Raw genomic sequence first — 23,501 nt, 5'->3', positions numbered from 1 at the left:
CTTTTCTGTGAAGTAGACCTGAAGTACAGTACAGTAGGCTAAAGGTCAAACAGGATGGGTGTGTCAACTATTATGGTTGTTTTTTTAATAATTATTTTACCATTCACCATTTTTTCTCTTAATCTGGAGGTTTGTATACAACCTGTCTGATTATCTGGCTGATGTTGTAACTAGTAGAAAATTGAATTATCTTTTCCAAATCATACTAGATGCAGGAGGAGGTGAAGAAGTTACTGCTGATGAAGATGATGTTAAATATGACACTGACTGGTATAAAACTGTGTTGCTTATGTGCTGTCTCTCCCTTTGCAGGTGTGGTTGGAGGAGGAGGAGGGTGAGGATGGAGAGTTAAAGGGTCCAGTTGTGTTTTGCATGCAGGCGGAGCACGCAGGAACCAGGACTTACTACTTCAGCTCAGACAGCCATGAGGAGCAAGAGGAGTGGATCAGAGCCATGACTGAGGCTGCAGAGGTCACCGTTAAGCCAACACAGAGGTCCTGCTCACACACACACACAGAGCCATACTGGAATGTACACATAAACAAGCAATCATATTCTTTGGGTCTATTAGGCTTTATATAAATGCTATATTATTCAACATTTAATCAGGATATTTTACCTCTGTTGTGTCTTTATAAGTCCCAGGAAGACCGGATAATTCACTGATGATTTTATTTATATTCTCAACATTTCTTAACACAAAAACAAGAAAGTGTCCTCGATAAAACAATATACATATCTTTGTTTTTTTATGCTCAAATAATAAACAAAAATCAAAACTGCAAATAGTATTCAACAATCTTTGGCACTACTACAGGTCTGTTGGCAGGGCTCTGAGATTGCAGGGTTATCACACCCACCAAATTCCCAGAGGCTTTGTTTAAAGTTTGGAGATGGAACATTTGCCTACCAAATTATGTATGTTAAATTTTAAGGTGGGGACCCATATCAGATTTCATGTCACTTCTGATACATTGAAGAATTGTTTTCATGCACCTCAATAGTGCTAGAGTTGCTAAAAATATTTAGAAGGTGTTGTAGCGCTAATGTGCCAAAGTGAATTGCAATATCACATCAAAATACTCTGAACATGGGTGCAAACCTTTATGAGGTCTAAAACACTGGCTGACTGAAAAAAAGGAAAGAAATATGTAATATGTTGAGAATGATGAGAACAATGAACCCACCAAATTTCATTAACATCAAAGAAACTTTGTTCCAAAATGGCCAGTGGTGAATGCCAAATAACACAAACCTCAGATGAGTAGATGGGAAGAAATACACACTGTATTTATATGTCTGCTTGGAAAAACAAACAAAAAAAGGTATATTTGAAACAATGGAGAGTGTACAGGTCAAATATTATCAACGATTGCAAAAAAGCTTTTCATTTCATAATATGTGCTGGAAGATAGTAATCCAAGTCCAATTTCTTGGCACTGTACATAGATGGATGCAAATTGCTAATTAGTTCAAAGTTGCAAAACAATCAACTGGATAGAGACCATTTGAAAGGCTGCTTTCAAACCAAACCACTCACAGGATCATAAGTAATGATGAATCAGTGTGAACACAAAACCTCAACACAACAATGGTTCATTCTGTTGGTTGATGTGGACCAACGTTTGCAATAAAACAGTATTTAAAGGACATATTATGCATACTATCACACATTGATCATTTTCTGGTGTCAAATTCTTTATCTGCTTCTGTATCTCATTCATAAACAAAATACAGCTGTACATTTATCTTTACACTTTTATTTTTTCCTTCAAATTTCACAGAACAAGCTCAGACAGCACAGTTCTCAACCAAACCCTGCTGACCCGGGCACCTGACCCCCAAACACAACAGCTTCCACAGCCACACACACACAACCAAACTGATAGTGATGCCCCCCTCCACCTTAAGATCAATGGGGTAGACAACCTGGATACACCTCCACCCTCAACCCCTTGCTCTGATCAGGAGGGAAAGAAGAACGATGGGAGAAAGGGAGAAGGTGGAGGAGAAGATGAAGGTGGAGGACCTGGTTCATGCTACCCCGCTCTGTCAAACCACCACCCAAATGGCTGGGGCCACTACGGCCCTCCCAACACCATGCCCCACAAAAGCAACAGCAAACCCCCTCTATCGAGGAGTCACAGTGGACATCACACCCCTCAGGGACATCCTGAAGCACTCAACCCCAGAGAGCAGCAGGAGAACGTGGTGTTGAGAAGGGGCTTTGTTCCCAGGACAGCTCCAGAGAGGGTGGCTCAGAGAAAGAGCTCCATGGCTCAGCTGCAGCAGTGGGTCAACCAGCGGCGCGGCGTGGCCTCCCAGGAAGACATCAACAGGTAGAGCAGGGGGGAAACCTCAGGAAGGAAGGAAGGAAGGAAGGAAGGAAGGACAAATGGAAGAAACGAAGGGAGGACAAAAGGAAGGAAGGAAGGAAGGAAGGAAAAGACATAGGCAGAAAGGGAGGAAGGACAAATGGAAGGAAGGTGGGAAGGAAAGAAAAGGAGAAGGAAGAAAGGACAGGTGGAAGGAAGGAAAGAATAAAAGTAAGGAAGGAAGAAAGAAAAAGGAAAGGTTGGAAAAGAAGACAGGAAGGAAATATGAAAGGAAGGGAGCACAAAAGGAAGGAAGGAAGGAAAAAAAGGAAGGCAGAAAGGGAGGAAGGACAAATGGAAGGAAGGAAGGAAGGAAGGAAGGAAGGAAGGAAAAGAAGGAAGGCAGAAAGGAAGGAAGGACAAATGGAAGGAAGGAAGGAAAAAAAGAAAAACAGAAAGGGAGGAAGGACAAATGGAAGGAAGATGGGAAGGAAAGAAAAGGAGAAGGAAGGACAGGTGGAAGGAAGGAAAGAATAAAAGGAAGGAAGGAAGAAAGAAAAAGGAAAGGTTGGAAAAGAAGACAGGAAAGAAAGATGAAAGGGAGGAAGGAAAGATGGAAGGATGGGAGGAAGGACAGATGGAAGGAAGGAAGGAAGGGAGCACAAAAAGAAGGAAGGAAGGAAAAAAAGGAAGGCAGAAAGGAAGGAAGGACAAATGGAAGGAAGGAAGGGAGGAAAACAGAAAGGGAGGAAGGACAAATGGAAGGAAGGTGGGAAGGAAAGAAAAGGAGAAGGAAGGAAGGACAGGTGGAGGGAAGGAAAGAATAAAAGGAAGGAAGGAAGAAAGAAAAAGGAAAGGTTGGAAAAGAAGACAGGAAGGAAAGATGAAAGGGAGGAAGGAATTAAGGAAGGAAAGATGGAAGGATGGGAGGATGGACAGATGGAAGGAAGGAAATAAGGCAGGAAGGAAAGATGAAAGGGAGTAAGGAATGAAGGAAGGAAAGATGGAAGGATGGGTGGAAGGAAGGAAGAAAGGAAAAAAGACAGGACGGAAAGTGGGCCGAATTGGAGCCCTCGGCGGGCCGGTTCTGGCACACGGGCCGCATGTTTGACACCCCTGAGATAGATCAATGGAAAACAGGAAGAGCTGTCCCTCTCCTTTACATGGTAGGCAGTGATCATGGAGGTACTGTGGCTGCTGTCATTTACAAAGACCTTACCACTTGCACCCTGCTAAGAGTAACACTGAGAAATGTGTTATCAGAGCACTTTACCTCCACTGCCTCAAACCCGGGCTTTACACCAGGTTGATCAAATTTCAAGGAATAGTTCCAAATTTTGGGAAATACGCTTGTGCTCTTTCTTTCTGAGACTAAAATGAGAAGATTGATATTAATGTTGTGAAGTAAAGACAGAAGGGTGGGAACTAGCTATACTGGCTTTGTCCCAAATACACAGACCGACAAATCTAAAGCTCAAATCTAAATGTTTGAACTAATCTGTTTAATGCATTCAAACATTGTCAGCATCTCTTGCTAGAGCACGGTTTGTGTAATATGTTCAAAGAGCACAGGTTGATGTTTTGGTCTCTAATATGATGTCTCAAAAAAAAAAACTGATGCAATTAAAGTTGCATATACTACTACATCTGTTGATCTCCAGCATGGTTTATTGACATCAATTAATTCAGCTACTTAATAATTAGTGCCACGGGGTGCAGCTCCGAGGCACTCCACCAGCAGTAAGGAGTGGAGTGCCTCGGGGCGAATGTAATCTTTTTTTTTTTTTGAAAAGACTCTCAATCTGTGTTCGCACTGAGCTTACTCGCTCATTATAAGGAATATCTGAATAAAATAAACAATGTAAGAATCTGCAGGGTACTGTGTCTCTCACAGAGTTTTCGGTTTTTGGACAGGAGTTACGGTTTTCCCACAGTTTGCAATTGTTCGGGACCTTGACAGAAGCCAAATTCTTCAGAATTTTGAATTTTTTCCAAGCACATTCTCAAATCGCCGTAGCAACCGCAGGGCCTTAAGCCCAATTTCCAATGAGTCCGACAGCGGCGCGTTACAGCTGCGCCGCGGTCACCGGAACTGATAGGTAACACTATAATCAATGAGAGTATCTCCACCGGGAAAGTTTCAGCAGCATCTCAGCAGCGGCTCTCTGTGCCGCAGCGCTATCAATAGGTAGCATTTCTATTTTTGACGGAGCCGTTTCCAACTCGCGACAAGCTCAACAGAGCAGATTGCACCAGACAGGAAGTCCGACACTGAATCGGCATAATAAAACTTCCTTTTTTCAAAATAAAACAACCCGTGCAGCCTCACGATCGTATTTCAGCAACAAACAGGAATAAAACAGACAGATAAAGACTCCATCTAGCTACGTAGCTACTGACAGATGGGATAAGCACAAAAAATCAAAGAAAATTACCAAATCAACCAAAATTGAGCAAGTTAACAAAATCGGGCCGTTTAGTTGTGCTGCTACTACAGTAATTACTGTAGGCTAAAGGCACTCGTTCGGATTTGATTGGGCTGCAGTAATTACTGTATCAACAGTGCAACTTCATTTTTAAAAGGCAGCTTTTAAACCAGAGCTTGCTCCGGTCCGCTGCTGTAACGCTCCCGGTGTGAGTTGACGCCAGGCAGAGGACGGAGCTAAACCGTAGCACAGCCGTTCCGCGCCGCTGACGGACCCAGTGGAAATCCCCAGTTAGCTGACCTCAGCAACCTGTCGCTGGGCAGAAACTGACCTACTTTTTTGTGATTGGCTAATTCTTCCTGTCTGTCTGTTTTGCCAGTTAACTGAGCTAATTCATTTGAATGGAGTGATTAATTCATGTTTACTGTGGACAAAATAAATAGTTTTATTGTATTGTTTTGTATTGTAGTTATATGATTTGTAGTTTATAAAAAGATTCAACATTTATCAATAGAAGATGAACAAAATGTACATAATATAATTTCATACAACCAAGAAATTTAAAATAAAATGTGTAATAAAATCTACTCTCTAAATGGTTTGAACAGTGATGTTCCTGTCTGTGGAAAAATGAAGTAAACTTTAATTAATAAGTTTAAATAAATATTATGTATGCTTAAATATGATTAACATTCACTTAATATTTTCAGGGATGTTAAGTTGAGAATAAAGTACATTCATAAAGAAAAAATAAATCGTGTACTCGTCCCGGCAGTAGCCCCGTGGCACTCAAAAGTTTCCTGGAATTTTCTAGTATTTAGCTTATTGTTTTGTCTGTGCACATAATGAACTACTATCTTACCTCCAGATGTTGATGACAGTATAAACGCATATAGTACACTCAGGGGAAATACACCAAGATCATCTTACAAATAAGGAAACCTCTCTCCTTTCAGCTACAATAAAACTATATGGGACATGGTTAATGAATTTCCTTTCCATGTAGATAAGAAATGCAAGAGATGTGTGCTGTAATACATTTAACCTTCAAGACAGAAATGGGATTTCATTTGTTGCATATATATAAAGGAAAAGGCTACTCTCAGTAATTAAACTATATATTTAACTTCACTTCACTTATTTAGTGCACTTCATTTAATTTAATACTTTCACAGATAATGTCTTCATTGCTAAAAAGTAATGAAGTACTTCTAATTATACTCAAGCACTGTACTCAGTATTTCAAATTTATGCCACTTCATATTTTCAATACAATTTATAGGGGAATATTATACATTTTGTACTTTTACTTCAGTAACATTTTGAATACTGGATTTTTATTATTTTTCATATTGTTGGACCAATACTTTTACCAAATCAGAGGAGATGATCGGAGAGGATGTAACCCATCACTGTTGAGAAAAACAGCCTCATTACTCAGAGGCTAAACCCCCTCATCTTATCTCCATTGTTTCCTGTTCTTCCAGCCCATCTCGTTATTACCCAGTGAATCGAGGGGTCTCATCTGACTACTATGGCTACCTTGGTGGTCCCCACTATGTGGAGGAGTACCCTCTCTACCAGCCAGGGGTCCGACCTGATAGCATCTGCTCTGTTTCTGCTGTGGGAGGATACGACCGCCGTTGGACTGTTGAGGAGAAGCGCCGCTCCCTGAGGGACGGACCCCACCAGATGTATGGACATCCAATGTCCAGGGATACATGGGGGCCACAGTACTATGGAGGAATGGACACCAACATGAGGCGTCTGTCCATCCAGCCACGCTCAAGGTCTGTGCCCAGGTCACCGTCCTCGTCATCCGGGGGTCCCTACTCACCGGTGCCACCTAACTTTGCCTCACCAGCTCGATCGCCATCTGCCCACTTCGATAGGTTTCCAGGAAGGATGAGAGACGACGCCATCTATGCTGATCCATCCATCTACAGCCTGAGGAGATCTCTCAGCTCATCAAAAGTGAGACAATCAGTGCAAGTGTATACTATCATATTATGAATATAAAAGGTAGCACTCACCTCAACAACAGTCCACAGTCCACAACTTATTTATTTAGATTTAGTTTGTTCTTAAATCTGTGACAGTCATTTAAACAATCAGGTCTTAAGGTGGGGAATATTTTTAAACATCTGGCCCACGGTTTTACCGGTAAAGAGATTTAATTTAATAATAATAATAATAACATTTATATAGTGCCTTTCACAAAGCCAAGGACACTTTACAGAGGAACTTTGGTTTGGATTTACGAATGTCCATGTGTCATCAAAGATTAAGGTTAAAAATCTAAATTTTGTAAAAGTAAATTCAAATTTTAAAACACCACAAATCATTTCTAGAAGATAAAGACATTCAAAAAGTCAAATAGGTTGAACGAAAGAATGAGAGATAAATGTTTTGGTTTCATAAACTGTAACCATTCATCTTACTCCACTTAACCTCCCCTCCATTCTTCCCTTCCTTCTTTATGTATTACCTTCCTCCCTTCCTTCAGTATGACTACCCTGGTGATAGGAGGTCCTTAAGCCAAGGATTATACCACTACAACTACCCTGTATCCCCTTCCATCCACAATAAAATGGTATGTGCTGCTAATGTGCTAAAATACATAACCATCTCCTGGATAACACACACACACATATATAGTGATGTAGTGCTATGAGTAGCTTTGCTTTGCAGCTGCAGCCAGCTGTGGGGTTTCTCCAGTGCATCTGTCATTTGTCTTAACCCTTTACGCTTAACTTTGTCTGCACATTTTCTCCTGACTTTTCTTACTTGAACTTCTCTCTGCTGCTCTATCCCTAACATGTCACTGGGGCTGCTCTTGTGTCCATATGTGTGAGTGTATGTGTGTAATAGCAGGAGGAACTAACCTCCATTAATGACACAAACTTTACTAATGATCAATGGAATACAAGGCTTCTAAGCAGGCCATAAATAATGCAGTAATACAATAATAATGTTAATAATACAGAGCTCCTTTCAAACATGCAGCTTGTTATGTTAATGTGATGGTAAATTAACATGTGGGTCTGAATACATGGTATGTGCACATCACTAAGAATATGAAAAGTCTTACATTTTGAGATTATGCCTAGAGTTAAGGAATCACATCAACCCACATAAGTTAATGGTACATAATGAAATATAAAATCACTCAAGACCTCCCTTTCCCTTTTTTTCTTCTTGTTGTGGCGGCCGTTTTGGTGATATGAAATAGGTCAATCATTCATAGTTAGGAGTTGTAATATCCAGTGGTATAGTCAGATGATAGCAGCATGCACCAAACGGTTACCTGGCTTTGGAGAAAGATTACCACGTTATTTGCAACATTATCAAAGAAGTAATTGTAAATCCCACCTCAGTACTACAACAAAGACTCGACCATTGATGATTTCCCTAACTTGAATCTTTAAAGCCGGTTTATTGTCTTAGGTGATAATTAAGGTCATATAACTTTTAAAAACAGGATAAAAAGTACTGTGTGCTGATTAAAGCTTAGTCTTGGAATAGCATTACTCATGTTACACTGTAAGCCCGGATAAGTTGAATTTACTTGAAAAATGTGTGGAGTAAGTCAGCCTCAGACTAAAGTGATTGTGACAGCCATGTCTGTATTCATTTGCACCAGGTCTTGGCAAAATATTGCTTGAATATTGCTGTATTGTTGTACAAACAAGGGTTTCAAGCTAATTGCACATATAAGCATATCATAATTAATTTTGTGAAGTTTGCAATACTGTGACACAGTGCATTTACATTTAGATCATTATATTGTTGATGGTGATCAGAGCTGTCAACTTTTCAGAAAACCTTGGAGTGAGATCTGAAGGAAGTTGGGCGGGGCCCCAATCTTTTTCGGGCCCTTTCGTGGTCGCCACCATACGTCAAAGACGTGTGGGGGGGGGGGGGGGGGGGGTCCTCCCCTAGAACATTTTAAACAGAGTAGATGTCATTTCCTGTATTCTGATGCCTTTTAACAGGTGTTTTGACACTTTGATCTGACTATACTGTGAGAACAATGACAATTACATCCCGAGGAAGCGTTTGGACCCATATCATATATTACAAGTTGTTAAAAAGCTAAGTATAGAAATTGATGATTAAATCATTAGAGTAATATATAGGTGAGATAGTCATTTGCGAATTGAGATTTTTTTAGGTGTTCTATGCCTTTACAAATAAATGACAATGAATTTAAGGGTCCATTGCTGATTTACAGTTTGAAAGTGAGCATAGCATAAGATGGTTCATCAGGGAACTGTATGATATTAAGTTATTAAATTTTCAAATAAGTGATGCTCTCCTGACTTTATTAGTCATACAGGCAACCTTGACTGAAATGTTTAACATTCATTATTGCCATTGACAAATTATTCTTGAGTGTCAAATCTCTTTCGTCACTCACCACAGCAAGGGATCTCTGCTCTGTCTCTGCATCCTGCTCCTGTCTCTGACTCACTCTCATACACCTGGATGTCAGGAGAGGAGGTGGATCATTATTTAGTGAGCAGTATTATTTATCATTTATAATCAAAAAACAAATTGTACTGAACTAGAACAATGCAGCATGTTTACTTAAGACACATGCTCATAGATTAAAGCAGTGAGAAGAATGTATAGTTGTAGATGAAGGTCACAGTAAGTATGAGTCCCAAACACACTTGTGCCCTGGCAAGTTTTCATTCCTCTTTCTGGTTTTGTCTGTTGTTTTCCACTGCTGATCTGCCATTCATCGTTGACATTAAAAGTCAGAATGTTGTCTGAAATTAGATATACATAACCAGGAGCCACATGTTGGTTACGGGCAAATGTCTGAAAGGGTTAATTGGAAAGTATGAGTATCTGTAGCTGCAGTTGCCTCCAATGATCTCTTCAGTCTCATTTGCTGTTGACTCTCCTCACAGTGCTCAGCTGAAAATTAAATATTTCAAATGTGGCTTTTATGCAGTTGACTAAATGATGATTTATGAGTGTAGTAGAGTCAGATAGTTGTTTGAAATTAGATCCACATAACGAAGGCCATGTTAGGCCATGTGTGAATGAGATGGTGTATGTAAATGAACATTGTTAATGTTGTTACTGTGGGATGAATCAGCTGGGCTAATCAGAAAGTATGAGTACCTGTAAGCTGAGGTAGCTCCAATGACTTCTTCAGTCTTTTGGTGGCGATAGTTCTCACGTTTTTATGCTGTCGAGTGAATTAAAATCCATGAGTGTAGTTGCATCAGATAGTTGTGGCCATGTGTGAATGAGATGGTGTATGTAAATGAGAATTGTTATTGAGTTACTGTGGGATGAATTGGATAGATAGCTAGGTATTTTATTAGCATGGTAATGCTAGCAGATAGGTAAGAAAGTGAAGCAGCAGTATGTTAACATTAAATAAATAAATAATAAAGTAAATTAATAAACAGGCATGAAAGCGTTAATCAGAAGGTATGAGTACCTGTAGACTCAGACGGTTCCAATTAACTCTGCTGCCTCATTCTGTGGCAATTGTCCTCACAGCGCACTGCTGAAAGGAGAAAGAAGGTTTGTTTAAATGAGATAACCAGAGGTGTGTCATCATGCATTAACATAATATATATTAATAATGGGATTTCAGAAAAATGTTTACAGTATATAGGCTATGACACACAGACTACATTGTAATATAGTGGACACAATGCTTAGGCTTTACATGCATAATCACATTGTGAAGTATGATCTAGTTGTAGTATACTTTATAGATATGGTCATTGTTTACTTTGCAGCTTGGCTGTTTAGTGGTAACCAACATGAATGCAGCATCTTGTAAAAAATGAAGATCAACAATAATTGTACTTCCACTGCAGATTTTAAGCTTCCAAATACTCCAAATGTTTTATGAGGAAGGAAATGTTTTCAGCACATTCGTCTATTTCATTCAGTTGATCATTGTTGACCAGTATGATTGGCAGATTGATTGTTGTGCTTTGCTTTGCTGCTCTATCTGAAAGCCATCTCTCTGTACTGTAAGTGTCTGTGTGATTGCCATATGTGTTACTGATGCTGCTGCTTGGCTCAGGAGGACATATTAGACCTTCAGCTCCAGCGTAACCTGGACTACCTAGACCAGCAGGTAGGAAGACACACACACAGTTTTTTGTCCTAATATATTTCAAACACTGTGTTTTTCCCAGTCAATGATTCTTCTTTTGTTCATTCTTTCCTTCCAAATGGGTTGCTTGTCTTTACATTAACTTTATTAACATGATGTAAAAGATTCTCCAAACAAGGTTCCAGTATTGTTCCACTCATGTATTTCCCCAACCTACCTATCTTCTCTTTAGCCCCCATCTTGATTGCATGTGGTGAACTCACCATAATGTCACTCAGATTCTATGTTCTATCATTCCTTCCTAAGATCAAATTCCCATATCCATATGGCTGTGAGGGTCATATAATTTGTTCATCTGCTCATGTCCACAAGGGTCCATAACCTTTTCATCCAAGACACTATCCAGCCTAAAACTAATTTTTGTACATGACAAAATTGTGGGTGCAGAATTTGCATTACTACAAAGATTAGTGTCTCTTGAGTATCTCTTTTATTAGTAAAGCACAATCATTACATTAGAAATAAGCCTGGCATGGATTAGATCAGAGTGAGTATTGGTACATTGTATGCAGTGTTGTGCAAGTTCACATTTTTCATGAACCAGTTCAAAGTTCAGTTCACACATGTTCAAAGTGAACTGTTCACGTTCATAGTTCACTATTTTTAATTTTGAACTAGTTCAAAGAGAAATGAAAATGAAAGTCGGAACTTGTTTTTCAAACTATGACTTCAATCATTATGCCTACCTTCTAGCCTAAAACTGTTCACTGTAGATCTTAAAATCACACAAAATGGAGGTTTTGCATATATATTATGGACAAAGGACAAAAAAATATTTTTGTTTTTGGTTTATTTGTCTGTTGCCCCAATACTGTTCCTCTAGAAATGGACCGTAAATGAAAAAACATAATAAATAATTTTAGTGTGACAGAAGGGCATCTTTGTCAAACAGTTTGAGGTACTAACGTTTCAGATTAAAGTGCTGAAATACTGCTTATACAGACAAAAAGGCTATGGTGTCATACTGCATTTGAACAGAAACTCTTTTTTTACTTTTTATCAACTAATGCACCCCTGTAAACTAGGAGTCCCTCTGTAGTGGGAGGGTGAATACTCTTGAGTAAACAAATATGAAAAAAAATGTATTCTTATTTTGCTATGTTCCATTAATGTTGTAACATGGAATTAACAGTTGGGTAGCAAGAACAAGTGTTGCAATAGACAGCTTAACAAATCAGTATCTTACATGCATTTGAACAGAAAATATCTTTATGTTCTTATTTTTTTCATCATGTACCCTTTTTGAAGCTCTGTCGCACTGTCTCACTGCACTATTTTTTATTTTTTTTAAACACACACATAAGAAATCCCAATGTTGCAGAAAGTGATAAGCAGTCCACAGGCTAGGCCTACTGTTTCAGTCCAAACTGTTTTTTGTTGGCATTTAATAGCAATTGCTTTACAAAGTTGGCATCTCCCAATCTGTTTCTCCTGGGCCTAAATATCTGGCCACCAGTGCTGAAGAGCCTCTCCACTGGAGCACTTGATGGGATTGCTGTGTTATATTTGATGAAGAGCTTTTTCAGTTTGGGTAGGAGCATGTACTCAGTAAACTCATCAGTGGTCGTGGGCATCCAGGTAGATGTCCACCTCAGACTTATTGATGGTTGATGGGCTTCGATTGAACTTGAAAAAGGATGTAGCACTGCTTTTCCTCTCAAGGTCATCAGAGGTCTGGGCTTGATCAGACTCATTAGCCACATTCACAGATTGTAACTCTTGCTTCAACATCAATCGGTACTGCATTTGCTTAATCTCATCCTCCATCCAGTCCAGCTTGAACACTGGGAGTAGTATAGCTGCCAGTATGTGCTCTTTTTTATCAAGCATGCCTTCCAGTCTTTTAGAGAGTGACTGCAACATATTTTGGATGAGGGGACGGCATGCAGTCAGACCTTCAGTAGCTGTAGGCTTCGAACTGTCATCCAACAGACTATTCAAATCATTTTTAAGTTGCACAATGGTAGGAACCAGGTACCCAAGGAATGTGTTTTTTCCCCCTGAAGTATGTTCAGTGCATTCACTAAGGGACCCATCACACTCACAAACTTGTGGATGATGTCGATTTCTTCTGGAGTGAAACGACGAAGGCCAAACTCATCACAGATGGTGTGCAGAAGGAGTCTGTCATATTCAGGAGTAGGATCCACTGGCACGTTGCATTGAGAGGAACATAGAGTTCCAACGTGTATTGTTTGGAGTGACAAAGCCAATCTTAAGCTTTTCCTCAACAAAATCGGAGGCTTTTGAACTCCATTTCACTCTGTTCCACAGAGCAGATGCCTTTGAAAACACAGGCCTTGCTAATGTTTTGTACTGTCTATCAGTTACCTTCTTTGTATCTTGGGCAACTAGATTTAAGGTGTGGGCCATGCACCTTCTGTGAGGGGGAAGGCAAGGATCCTCTAACGCTGAGAGAGGTGCAGGCTCAAGCCCATCATAATCTTCATCCGAGCTCTCACTAGCATGGGTAGATTCTGAGTCATTGTCTTCAGTTGTTTCATCAGCTGCTGCATTAATAGCAACACTCTCTCCAAAACAGTTAAATGCTTTTAGAAAATTTGAAGCATTGTCAGTCACTGTGCACACAATTTTGTTTTGAATTTTAAATTCCTTATAGATATCTGCCAGCACTTTTGCCAGTACATCATATGTGTGTGATCCTCTGACACGACGGCATTCAAAGGCTGCTGATCTCCTGAGTGATACATCATTATTGTCAAGCCAATGAATTGTAATGCCCATAAATCCTTTGTTGACAGCTGACCAGCAGTCAGCTGTTGTGCCTACAAAGTCAAGCTCCACAAGTTCAGCTTTTAGGTTATTGATAACCTCAATGAATTTTTTATTCAGCAGTCCCTGCACCTGCCTTCTTGAAGGCACATGTCTGCCTGGTTGCAAACCAGTCACTAGTTTTATGAAGGAGGGTTTTTCAACCTTACTCAGAACAATGTAGTCTATTATTAATTTGTCTACCTGTTGCTGGGACATCATACCTCTGAAGGCTGCAGGCAGTGTTATTTGAGTCGTTTGGGGATTTTGGCAGGGGGTCTTGCCCTTTCCCTTTTGACCCTTGAGGACTTGCATATATGCTTTCAGACTGGACGGATGCTTTAACTCGATGTGTCTTTTCAAATGCGAAAGTAAACTCGTTGACGTTCAAACTTGTTTTTTCAGTGCAGGTGGACACACCGTGGACATAAATGTTACATTTTTACCATCTGCGTCTTTGCTAGACAACGAGAAATATGTCCGTAAATAACCATAAGTAGAGCCGGTGTCAACGTCTCTCCCTTCACTTTCACTTGCCATTTTTACACTGCTGCCTGCGTTGCTCCGGCGTTGGTCGTTGTTATGCTGTTGTGTGCACAATGCATCATGGGTAACGTGATCATGGGTAACGTAGTGCGAAGCTGTGTAGTTTTGGAGTGGCGCCCGTGGGCAGTGAGTGTGACAACGACATGCTGTTTCTAAAGTGTGAGCAGATCGCGTCAGTCGACTCCTCAGGACAAAAAAAAATTTGGACCTCAACAGTGACGTTCGTCGTTAATTTCACATAATCTGAACACATTCAAGTTCAAATTCATTATTTACAAATGTGTTGCGTTCAGTTCAAAGTTCACAGATAAATGAACATGTTAAATGAACGCGTTCTTTTGAACTCCTTCATGCACAACACTGTTTGTATGGCTTTCTAAATTATAGTCTGGTTGTGGAACTTCTAATCCAGAGGATGTCCAGAATGTTGGTGACAACAAATACATTCATGCTTATTGAAATGTGGAAATTATTGTTATTGACACTTAATAAAATAATAGATTTATGTATAGATGTTGGTAACTGTACATATAGAGCCTAGAGGCAGCGTTGTTGTTCTGTCCAGGAAAAACATGAAGCTTCACTTTACATTCAGACAGACGTATGTGACAGCTACAACTGTCAGATTTTATCTGTGAGGCTAAAGGGAATTATGTCATATTTCAAAGTGCTGCACATTTGAGCTAGGGGTATATCACCAAAAAGCTGCACAGATCAGTTCATTGGATGATTTTCTCCCTCAGATAACCGGTCATCATCTCAAAGTCAGATGAGAAGCTAACAACTGAGATGACCTGTCCGAAAACGTTGCAGCAGATTTACAAACAGACATTATTTTGATAAACTGCCCACATATTGGGACTCACTCTACATATTTACTTTTTTCTTGCCTGAAAAAAAAATCCTAATAAAGTGACTTATTAAGAGTTCCATTGTGAAAATTGTCTCTGCTCTGACCTCCGCTACAGTGCAGTCCAAACAGACCCCAATGCATTTTGAGACAGTTGGTTACATTGAGGGTTGCATCATGCACAAGTAGGCATGGTTTAATCTACAGTTGGGAAAAAAATAGACACACTGCCACCTACTGGATGCATGTGGTAGAACAGGCACTGTTTACGTTTTTTTTTTAATGCAAATTATGTAATCGCGCTTCTTTAATTTTTTTGTACACTCCATCTGTGAGAATTGAGCCAAAAATCACGTGAAAAGGATGACTGAGCGCACAAATAGGAAGATTTAAATGCAAATCCTGTGGTGCAGTTTTGTGGGTATGAAATTAGCTTTTTGTAGTTTTGCAGATCAGAAATTACAATTACAAAGATGCACTCACAAGTTTTGAATTACAGTTTTACAAGTGCAAATCATAGTCTGCTCTTCTTTGGATATATGGCACTATTGATGTTTTTTTTTCTTCTTTTGATATTCAAGATTTGAGTACTTGTGTTTGAGCCTCGAAAACTGTCGCAGTGGGATATTATGTTATGTTCAGGGTGATTGGTAGCAGCATGCAATATTGAATTCCATGGTAAATTCCAGGTAAATAAAAGAGTGAATGGCTCTAGTTTCATATTTTTATATGATAATTGATTTTGTTCAAAGATTAATAAGATATGACACAAAATCCATGAATTCCTCTTGCATCCCTTCCCAAAATAACAGGATCTTGTCAAAGTACAGTTTATATAGTCTGATCTTTGAGTGATGACAATTGCAGTCTCAGCTCGTTGGAGGTACCAGTTAGATTCATATTGCATATGGTTGTGATTTACAACAAGGTATAGCAGTTTTAGCAGGCATGCTTTAGAAGGACTTGGTGTTTTTTCTCTTTTGGATAAGTAATAGGCAGCAAAGTTTAGAGCATCTTCATGGGGAATGCAACCATATACGTTTTTAACATCAAGGGAAAACAGTGTTGTGTTCAGTGGATGGAAATTTTGATTTGTTCGTCTTGAATTTGAACTTGACCATCAATGAACTATAACATCACTACAGTAGTCTATATCTATCTATCTACTATAGTCATCACACCACAAAAACCAAATCCGTGGCCTTGCCTGTACAGTCTTGTTCACTTCTTCTTAGGCTCATCTGTCATGTCTATACACATAATCATTTTCTCCATTCATCTCACAGCTCTCACATGGAGCTACAAAAGTCCTCTCATTGTGTGGTTTTGCTGTGATAATTATTCGTTTCAGGCACACTGTTTTCAGTCATAACACTCAAAGGCATCCTTCACCATTTGATCACAATCCCACTCAATCACAGAACTCAGAAATCAGGATGACTCAGAGGACAACTCTGGTATGGTGAGTGTTGGTATAGCAGGGGTGAAAGCAACATTCCCCTCAATTATTCTCCAGTACTTTAACAGATGACAGTGTAGCAACATGCAGGTATGCATTTATTCTATGTATGCATTATTATTGTGTGCATTATCAGTATCAAAATGGTGTTTGTATGGGGCTGAGGAATGGCTCCATGGAATTCCTTTCATTGTGGCTGGTAGCAGATGTTCCATATCTTATTTGTAAAGAATCTTAATTGCCTGTCATTGGTTACAGAACACATGAATGGTTAGCCAGCAAAATAAGTACTAATAGTTCATTACAATAGATCATAAGTTGTCTTCATTTAGACACTGATTAGTGTATGCTGATTGGTTCATACTGATCATTGAGATCATTTGTTCCATCTTTGTTTTCACAGGTGCCTCCTTTTCATGATGTCTATAGCAGAGAGTTACACCCCACGCTGAAGCTCAATGAGATTGAAACCAGTGTAAGACGTAGCAAAACACATATTTAGATATGAACACATATCTAAATATAATATAAACAGATAGAGCCTCATGCAAGAATGTTTTTGTATTCTTATCATAAAACTCACTTCAGCTAGGTTCACATTACAGGCCTTGATGCTCAATTCCAATGTATCTGGCTCTGGTGTGAGGTCTGACACTGCCAAGCATGTACAGATTTAACTAAAATATGATCTGATCATATGTACAATAACAATGATATTTATTGTCATTTTTGTAACAGTGAAATCAGGAACATGAATAGCTATGCTCGCATATATAGGTGCATGCAAGATGATGAGGATGATAATGAGAACGAGAAGGTGAAAAAAATCGATCAACCAATCAATCAATCTTTATTTATATAGTGCCAAATCACAACAAAAGTCATCTCAAGGCTCTTTTCACGTAGAGCAGGTCTAGACTGTACTCAAAGAGACCCAAAGACGTTAAAAAAACCATCATAATTTGCAATCTGAGCATTCTGACAAAGGTCACACAGCCAGAGATCAAATATGAATCAGATCTAGACCATATATGCAAGTAGCTCAGATCTGATTTAAAAACAAATCTTTATTTTGGTTAGTTCAAAACAACATCTAGCAGGAGAGAGAGGCACAGTGACAATCAATCAATCAATAAACATTGAAAATAAAAGTGTGACAGCAGTCTCTGTACATCTCAGAGTCCTAATGTCAATACTTACAGGTTACCTGTGATACGACAGAGCACAAAGAATTCTGGGGAAGAAGTTTAAGTTAGTGAATGCATCAACAGTACAGGAATGTGAGTAGATTAGAGAGAAGGAGGAGGAGAGAAGAGCTCAGTTCATCATGGGTGTCCCCTGGCAGTCTAAGCCTATAGCAGCATAAACTAGGAGCTGGTCCAGGACAAGCCTGGCCAGCCCTAACTATAAGCTTTATCAAATAGGAAAGTTTGAAGCCTACTCTTAAATGTAGAGAAGGTGTGCAGCCAAATTCCAAGATCTGGTGGACACCTTGAAAGCAGAAGAGTGGAGGCAGCTGATTATTGAACATGGTTCAAGAATGGCATGTTTGTCAGCTATGGTTGTAAAGTTCTGTTGTCTATATACTTTTGGATCTATACGTGATTCTATACTGAAAGCATGTACTCACACATTCATGTGCTCCTTTTTTTTATCTGTTGGGTTCTACAAAATACATGTTGGTTATCACCTGTTGTCTTATCTGACAGAAACTCTTGGGTCGACTGTGTGAGCAGAACAGAATTTTGAAAGACCATGAGGCTGTTGTCCACAGATTGAGAATGGACAAGGTACTTTTTTTACTCACAGTATTATATCATATATCATTATTACCTCATATTTAAACAGACAGACACAGTGAAGACATACAGTGAAAGTTGTACAAACAGTGTGTGTGTGTGTGTGTGTGTGTGTGTATATATATGTATACACACACATATATGTATATATATGTATACACACATATATATATATATATATATATATATTTTTTTTTTTTTTTTTTTTTTTTTTTTTTTTTTTTTTTTCACTTTTTGTGGTTACTCACTATATGCAGTAAAGAGCTTGTGAGCTTGTTTTTTTCAATAACCTTTTCAGTCTTGGCTTGCCATGCCTTACGTTCTCAGGATAGCCTAGAGGAGGCACTGGTGGCAACTCATCAGGAGATGGAGCTGTACCATAACCAGCCTCTGGCCATGGAAAAGCTGCAGTTCAAAAAGGAAACATTACAGAACAAGCTCATCAACATCAGAGGAGAGCTCTCCCAGGCCTCCAGTGTAAGACACATTATCACACTTAGAAGTCTATCTTTGATCTAACAAAAATACATGGATGCATACTGATTGACATATTCAATTTCAAATATTCTTAAAAACCTCAGAAATTTTTGAAGAATTTGGTCTTTATGTTTTGTAATATAGCCATGTTATCATTTCCAATCTTATTCACTTACATTCTTGAGTCATGTTATACTGCAACAAAAAATTAGAGCGGCCGCGCAAGTGACTGCACAAGTTTTAATTTAGTGCCTAGTACAACTAAACAATCTAAACCACTTTGGAATTGAAAATAAGATGAACATTAAGGTAACTACCCAAACTACAGTCATGTGAAAAAAATAGGACACCCTATGAAAACCTGTTATTTTGTCATATTTGGGCATATGGATATTTAATATAATATATATATATATATATTTAATATATAACAATACCGAGAGATCCAGGTAATATTACTAAACAATGAAACAATGAAAACTGAACTAAAACTTTCTGTAAAATATAATTTAAAAAAAAAGCAATTTCTGGTGAGGAATAAGTTAGGACACCCCCACATTCATTCCTACTTAAAATGGCTAAAATCACACACAGAGTGGAAATGAGTGGAGAAACATAATGACTGCAGATGCTTACAAGTACACTGCATGGTACAATCAAGCAATTGTATGTGGCATGTATAAAAATGCTGAGAGGCTTAGTTGATTTTGATTTTGTATCAAGATGGCAAGAAGAAAAGCTCTAAGTGACTTTGAAAGATGGTTGATTGTTGGGGGAAGGATGGCAAGAGCTTCAGTCACTAAGACTGTTCAGCTGGTTGGTGTTTTGTAGGAACAGTGACTAAAATATCAGTGAATAGGCTCTGAAATTATGGCTGGCAATGCACATTTGATGTCCATGATGCTCATGCATTGGTACAATATGTGAGGAAAAACAGGGAAAAACAGAAGAGCAACTCTTCCTCATGTGACTGAGAAAGTCTATGCAGGATCTGACAATAACATAGGGAGGGATATTTCAATATTATAATATTACAAAAATGAATGCACTTTTAAAAGTTCTGTTGTGAAAAACAATCCATAGGCAAAAAGGTGACATGGTCAGATGAGTCATCCCTCATCTTATTCTCGACCAGTGGGTGAGGGCAGTATGCCAGGAGAACAGTATAGGTCTGAATGCTTATCTCCTATAGTGAAGGAATCCCATGGCTCTGTTATGCTGCTGGGGGACAGTTTGTTTACATGGCTTTGGTCCACTAAGTCACTGCTGATCAATACAAAGTTGTTCCAGTTGATCACCTTTATCCTATGATTAACATTTCTATCCTGATAGGAGTGGTCTCTTCCAGGATGAAAATGCCCATATACTATACATAGAGAACGAGGGCTCACTTGAATGGTTTCATCAGTATGAAAATGATGTGAATCATATGATATGGCTTCACCACATCTCAACTCAAATAGAAACCTATGGTGAAAGACTTGTACAATCAATGCCAAGGTGCACTGAAAATGTTTTGGTGGCACATGGTGGCCCAACACCATACCATGGCACTTTATGGTGTTTTTTCCTTTTAATTCGTCCCCCATCTGTAGTGGATAGTGGACAGTACAATGTATATCCAGATGCATTCATGTTCTTTAGTTATACAGCTGTGTCTACCAGTGGTGCTACTTTTCTAGCTCTCAACAATACATTTGGTGACTCAGATGTTATGATATCTTAAAAGAATGATGACCCAAATGCAGAGCCAGGTTGTTCGAAAAACCTTAGCTTGCATTTTCATTTTGACATTTATACTCGGAGAGTCAAAGGCATTGATCTCAGAAAGGCATGATATATTAAAATCACTGATGTTAGGAAGATTCTCTAACTAGGGCTGCATTCATATGTACCTCTCGTAGGCTTTAACCACCACTCGCATGGAATTTGAAGCATTAGAGGATGAGGCCAATGCCATCCATGGAGATCTATGGGAGCAGCTTAATGCAGGAGTGCAGGTAAGATGTCACATTATTTGTATTTAAGGCCCAGTTGTAATTTGTATGGGAAATGGAGGACTTGTTTTCAAAATAATATTTGCAATATGCAAATATGCTTTGTTTGAATGCTTTCCCGTTTATGCAGGATAACAAACACTGATTGATCATTTTTTTAAAGATAAATTAAGAATTACTCAGAGTGCAGCCAGCCAAAACAAAAAGTCCCTAATAGAGTAAGAGTCATGATATACTGTATATAACCCTTTCCTGGTAAATATTACCGATAAACAAAGTCAACAACACTCTGGAAGGTGCTTGTAGTGCTGGGTCCACCATTGAAAATGTTTTATAACTCCCCAAGTTCTTCAATAAGAAAGAGGAAAATATAGTGTAAAATGGTATCTGCACATAGAGTCAGTGGTAAGGATAATGGTTGACTATCTGTACATAGAGTCAGTGGTAAGGAATGTACCTTGGCTTATGATTCAGCTAATTTTGGGTATACAGTGAAAATATAATTGTCCTATGACTATTCTATGACATAGAACTAGTTGGACTAACTCTCCAGCAATTATTTGGCCCAAGTTTTATTTCATCCAATATTTTTTTGTTTTAATGTACGAAATCACATGGCTCTCCTGGATGCAGTGAAGGAAATTGCAACAGGAATAAAAACATCACTGAAACAATTAGTACTCGCAAATAAATAAAGTGTGTGTGTGTGTGTGTGTATGTGTGTGTCATTTGCATCAGAAAAATTAAGATAAACACACAAGGAAAATGGAATTATTTCACAAATTTGTTCAGTGTACATTTTGTGATAAGGCATTTTAACTTACCATCATTAAAGATGCTGCATTAAGTTGTAGAGCACTGCAGCTCCGTCATCATTTGTGCATATGCATGGTCTGAGGAAGAATATATATATATATACTTTACCTGTCCTGACATTCTTTTTCTCTTTTTTTCTTCTTATTTTTTTTTTTTTTTAGAGCGAACTGGTTCGAAGGCACATCCAGAAAGAGTTTTGGAGAGTCCAGGATGTGTTAGAAGGATTGCACAAGAATAAGTCCTCCAGAGGCACTGACACAGCCAAGCACAGAGGTAACACATTACAGCTGGAAAATATTCACAGTTATTAGAAATACTAGTGTTTTTTTTCATGTATATTCTAATGACTCTTTCTCTTGCACAGTGGCCAGTGGTGCATCAGGATCCTTTAGCACAAATAGTCCTGCCAGTCCCCTGAGCTCAGTAAGCCTCACCAGCCCACTCAGCCCCTTCTCCCCAGTGCCCGGCTCCCAGGGCTCCCCCACCAAACAGCTGGGCCCGGAGGTAAGCACCGGACACACCCAGCTAGGGGCCAACCCTGATCCAAAACCTTTCACAAGCCTATGCTCAGAATCTAGAACAAATCCTGAAGTACATAGACTATCAAGCCCTAAACCTCGTCCTAAGTCATGTGTTGTGCCTCATTTTAAATGTGACCCCAAGCCTAGGTCTAGACCCAAAAGTTACAGGGAACCTGACACAAGCCTGCATGCAGAAAGTATAAAATACTATAGTTTTGAAACCCACGAACACACCTTTCCTCAGCCCTCCCTTAATTTCCAAAACCTTAGGGAGTCTTTGTGTGGATTAGAACCTGTGATAGAGGAAACAGATCAAAACAACTGCAGAACCATCTCAAACTCTGATCAACATGTACATCCAGCTAAATCTAGTGCAGAAGAACAGATTAGTTTTCTCCATGTACAATGCCAGGACTCTAAGTATACCAATCAGCATTCAGATACAGTCCAAACCCACTCGCACCTTCAAGAAGTTAGTTTATTAAACTCAAGTATTTGCAGCCAAGAAGTCAATATTGGTCTCAGAAAAGATGTATATCCAGACTCCCACCCATCTCACTTTTCATCAGAAGACCATGATGGCTTAAGAAATCTGCCCTCTAACAGACGGTTTTCTATGTCTGAATCCCAGATCCTCTTTCTCCAAGACACATATCAGACTAATGTGTTGTCATTACCAGATCATTATACACCCTGCATCGGTGCTAGTCCTGAAACCCAACACCACCAGTTTGGTTTGCGATCATCCTTCCGTGTCAGTGCACGTACTAGGCCACTCACTTGCCCCAATAATCAAGGAGAACTTAGCACTGATTCACTGGTCTATGCCATAACACAGTCTAATTCACCCAGTAAGCATTCAGATAAAGTGTTCATGCAGACCCATCTTTAAAAAAAAAGAGACCGCTATTTTCCTTTTCATAGATCATTTTTAGATTGTGATCATTCTTAATTCAGTCTGTTCATATTTATAATATTTTTTTGTGTGACTAATGATGATAACAACAGCAGCACGAATGACTGTCTATCAAGACTTGACATCCGTGTTCCTGGTCAGTGCCCATTCTTTAACTCTACAGAGATCTAATGGAATGGAGGGACTTTACATTTTTCTGATCTTTGCCACAAGTGGGCTTTGGCCTGATTGACATGACAGGTGAACTTCGGTATTAAAAAAAAAAAAAAGTTTTACCAAAGTGTTCCTTTAAAATTTTGGGGAATCATTTCATGAGTCTTGATAATAGAAGCTTACACATTTGACCAGATTTATGGCTATGAGACTTGTGCTATTATATACAGTAAAAATAGTAGAGGTGTATTCTCTCATTCAGAGAATCTTTTATAAATAACCCCCATGGTGCAAAACAAT

The 23,501-nt window shown here is 39.0% G+C and overlaps 1 protein-coding gene and 1 pseudogene across 1 annotated transcript in view; one reads left to right on the top strand and one right to left on the bottom strand.

Annotated features, from left to right (window-relative positions):
• The window catches only part of plekha6 (pleckstrin homology domain containing, family A member 6), a 56,972-nt gene that overhangs the window by 22,499 nt on the left and 10,972 nt on the right, over positions 1-23,501 (top strand). The window contains exons 8-18 of the mRNA XM_053315054.1: positions 313-494; positions 1,785-2,339; positions 6,229-6,715; positions 7,248-7,334; positions 10,803-10,856; positions 16,926-16,997; positions 18,232-18,312; positions 18,649-18,798; positions 20,703-20,798; positions 21,773-21,884; positions 21,976-22,115. Coding sequence (XP_053171029.1) covers positions 313-494; positions 1,785-2,339; positions 6,229-6,715; positions 7,248-7,334; positions 10,803-10,856; positions 16,926-16,997; positions 18,232-18,312; positions 18,649-18,798; positions 20,703-20,798; positions 21,773-21,884; positions 21,976-22,115 — 2,016 coding nt within the window. The remainder of the gene's footprint in view (positions 1-312; positions 495-1,784; positions 2,340-6,228; positions 6,716-7,247; positions 7,335-10,802; positions 10,857-16,925; positions 16,998-18,231; positions 18,313-18,648; positions 18,799-20,702; positions 20,799-21,772; positions 21,885-21,975; positions 22,116-23,501) is intronic.
• Positions 17,016-23,501, bottom strand: part of LOC128354935 (uncharacterized) — an 80,711-nt pseudogene continuing 74,225 nt past the window's right edge.

The sequence above is a fragment of the Scomber japonicus genome, chromosome 3, assembly GCF_027409825.1.
Source record: "Scomber japonicus isolate fScoJap1 chromosome 3, fScoJap1.pri, whole genome shotgun sequence".
In the NCBI taxonomy this organism is placed as follows: Eukaryota; Metazoa; Chordata; class Actinopteri; order Scombriformes; family Scombridae; genus Scomber; species Scomber japonicus.
Note: the sequence above shows the minus strand (reverse complement) of the source record. Positions and strands in the feature narration are given on the sequence as shown.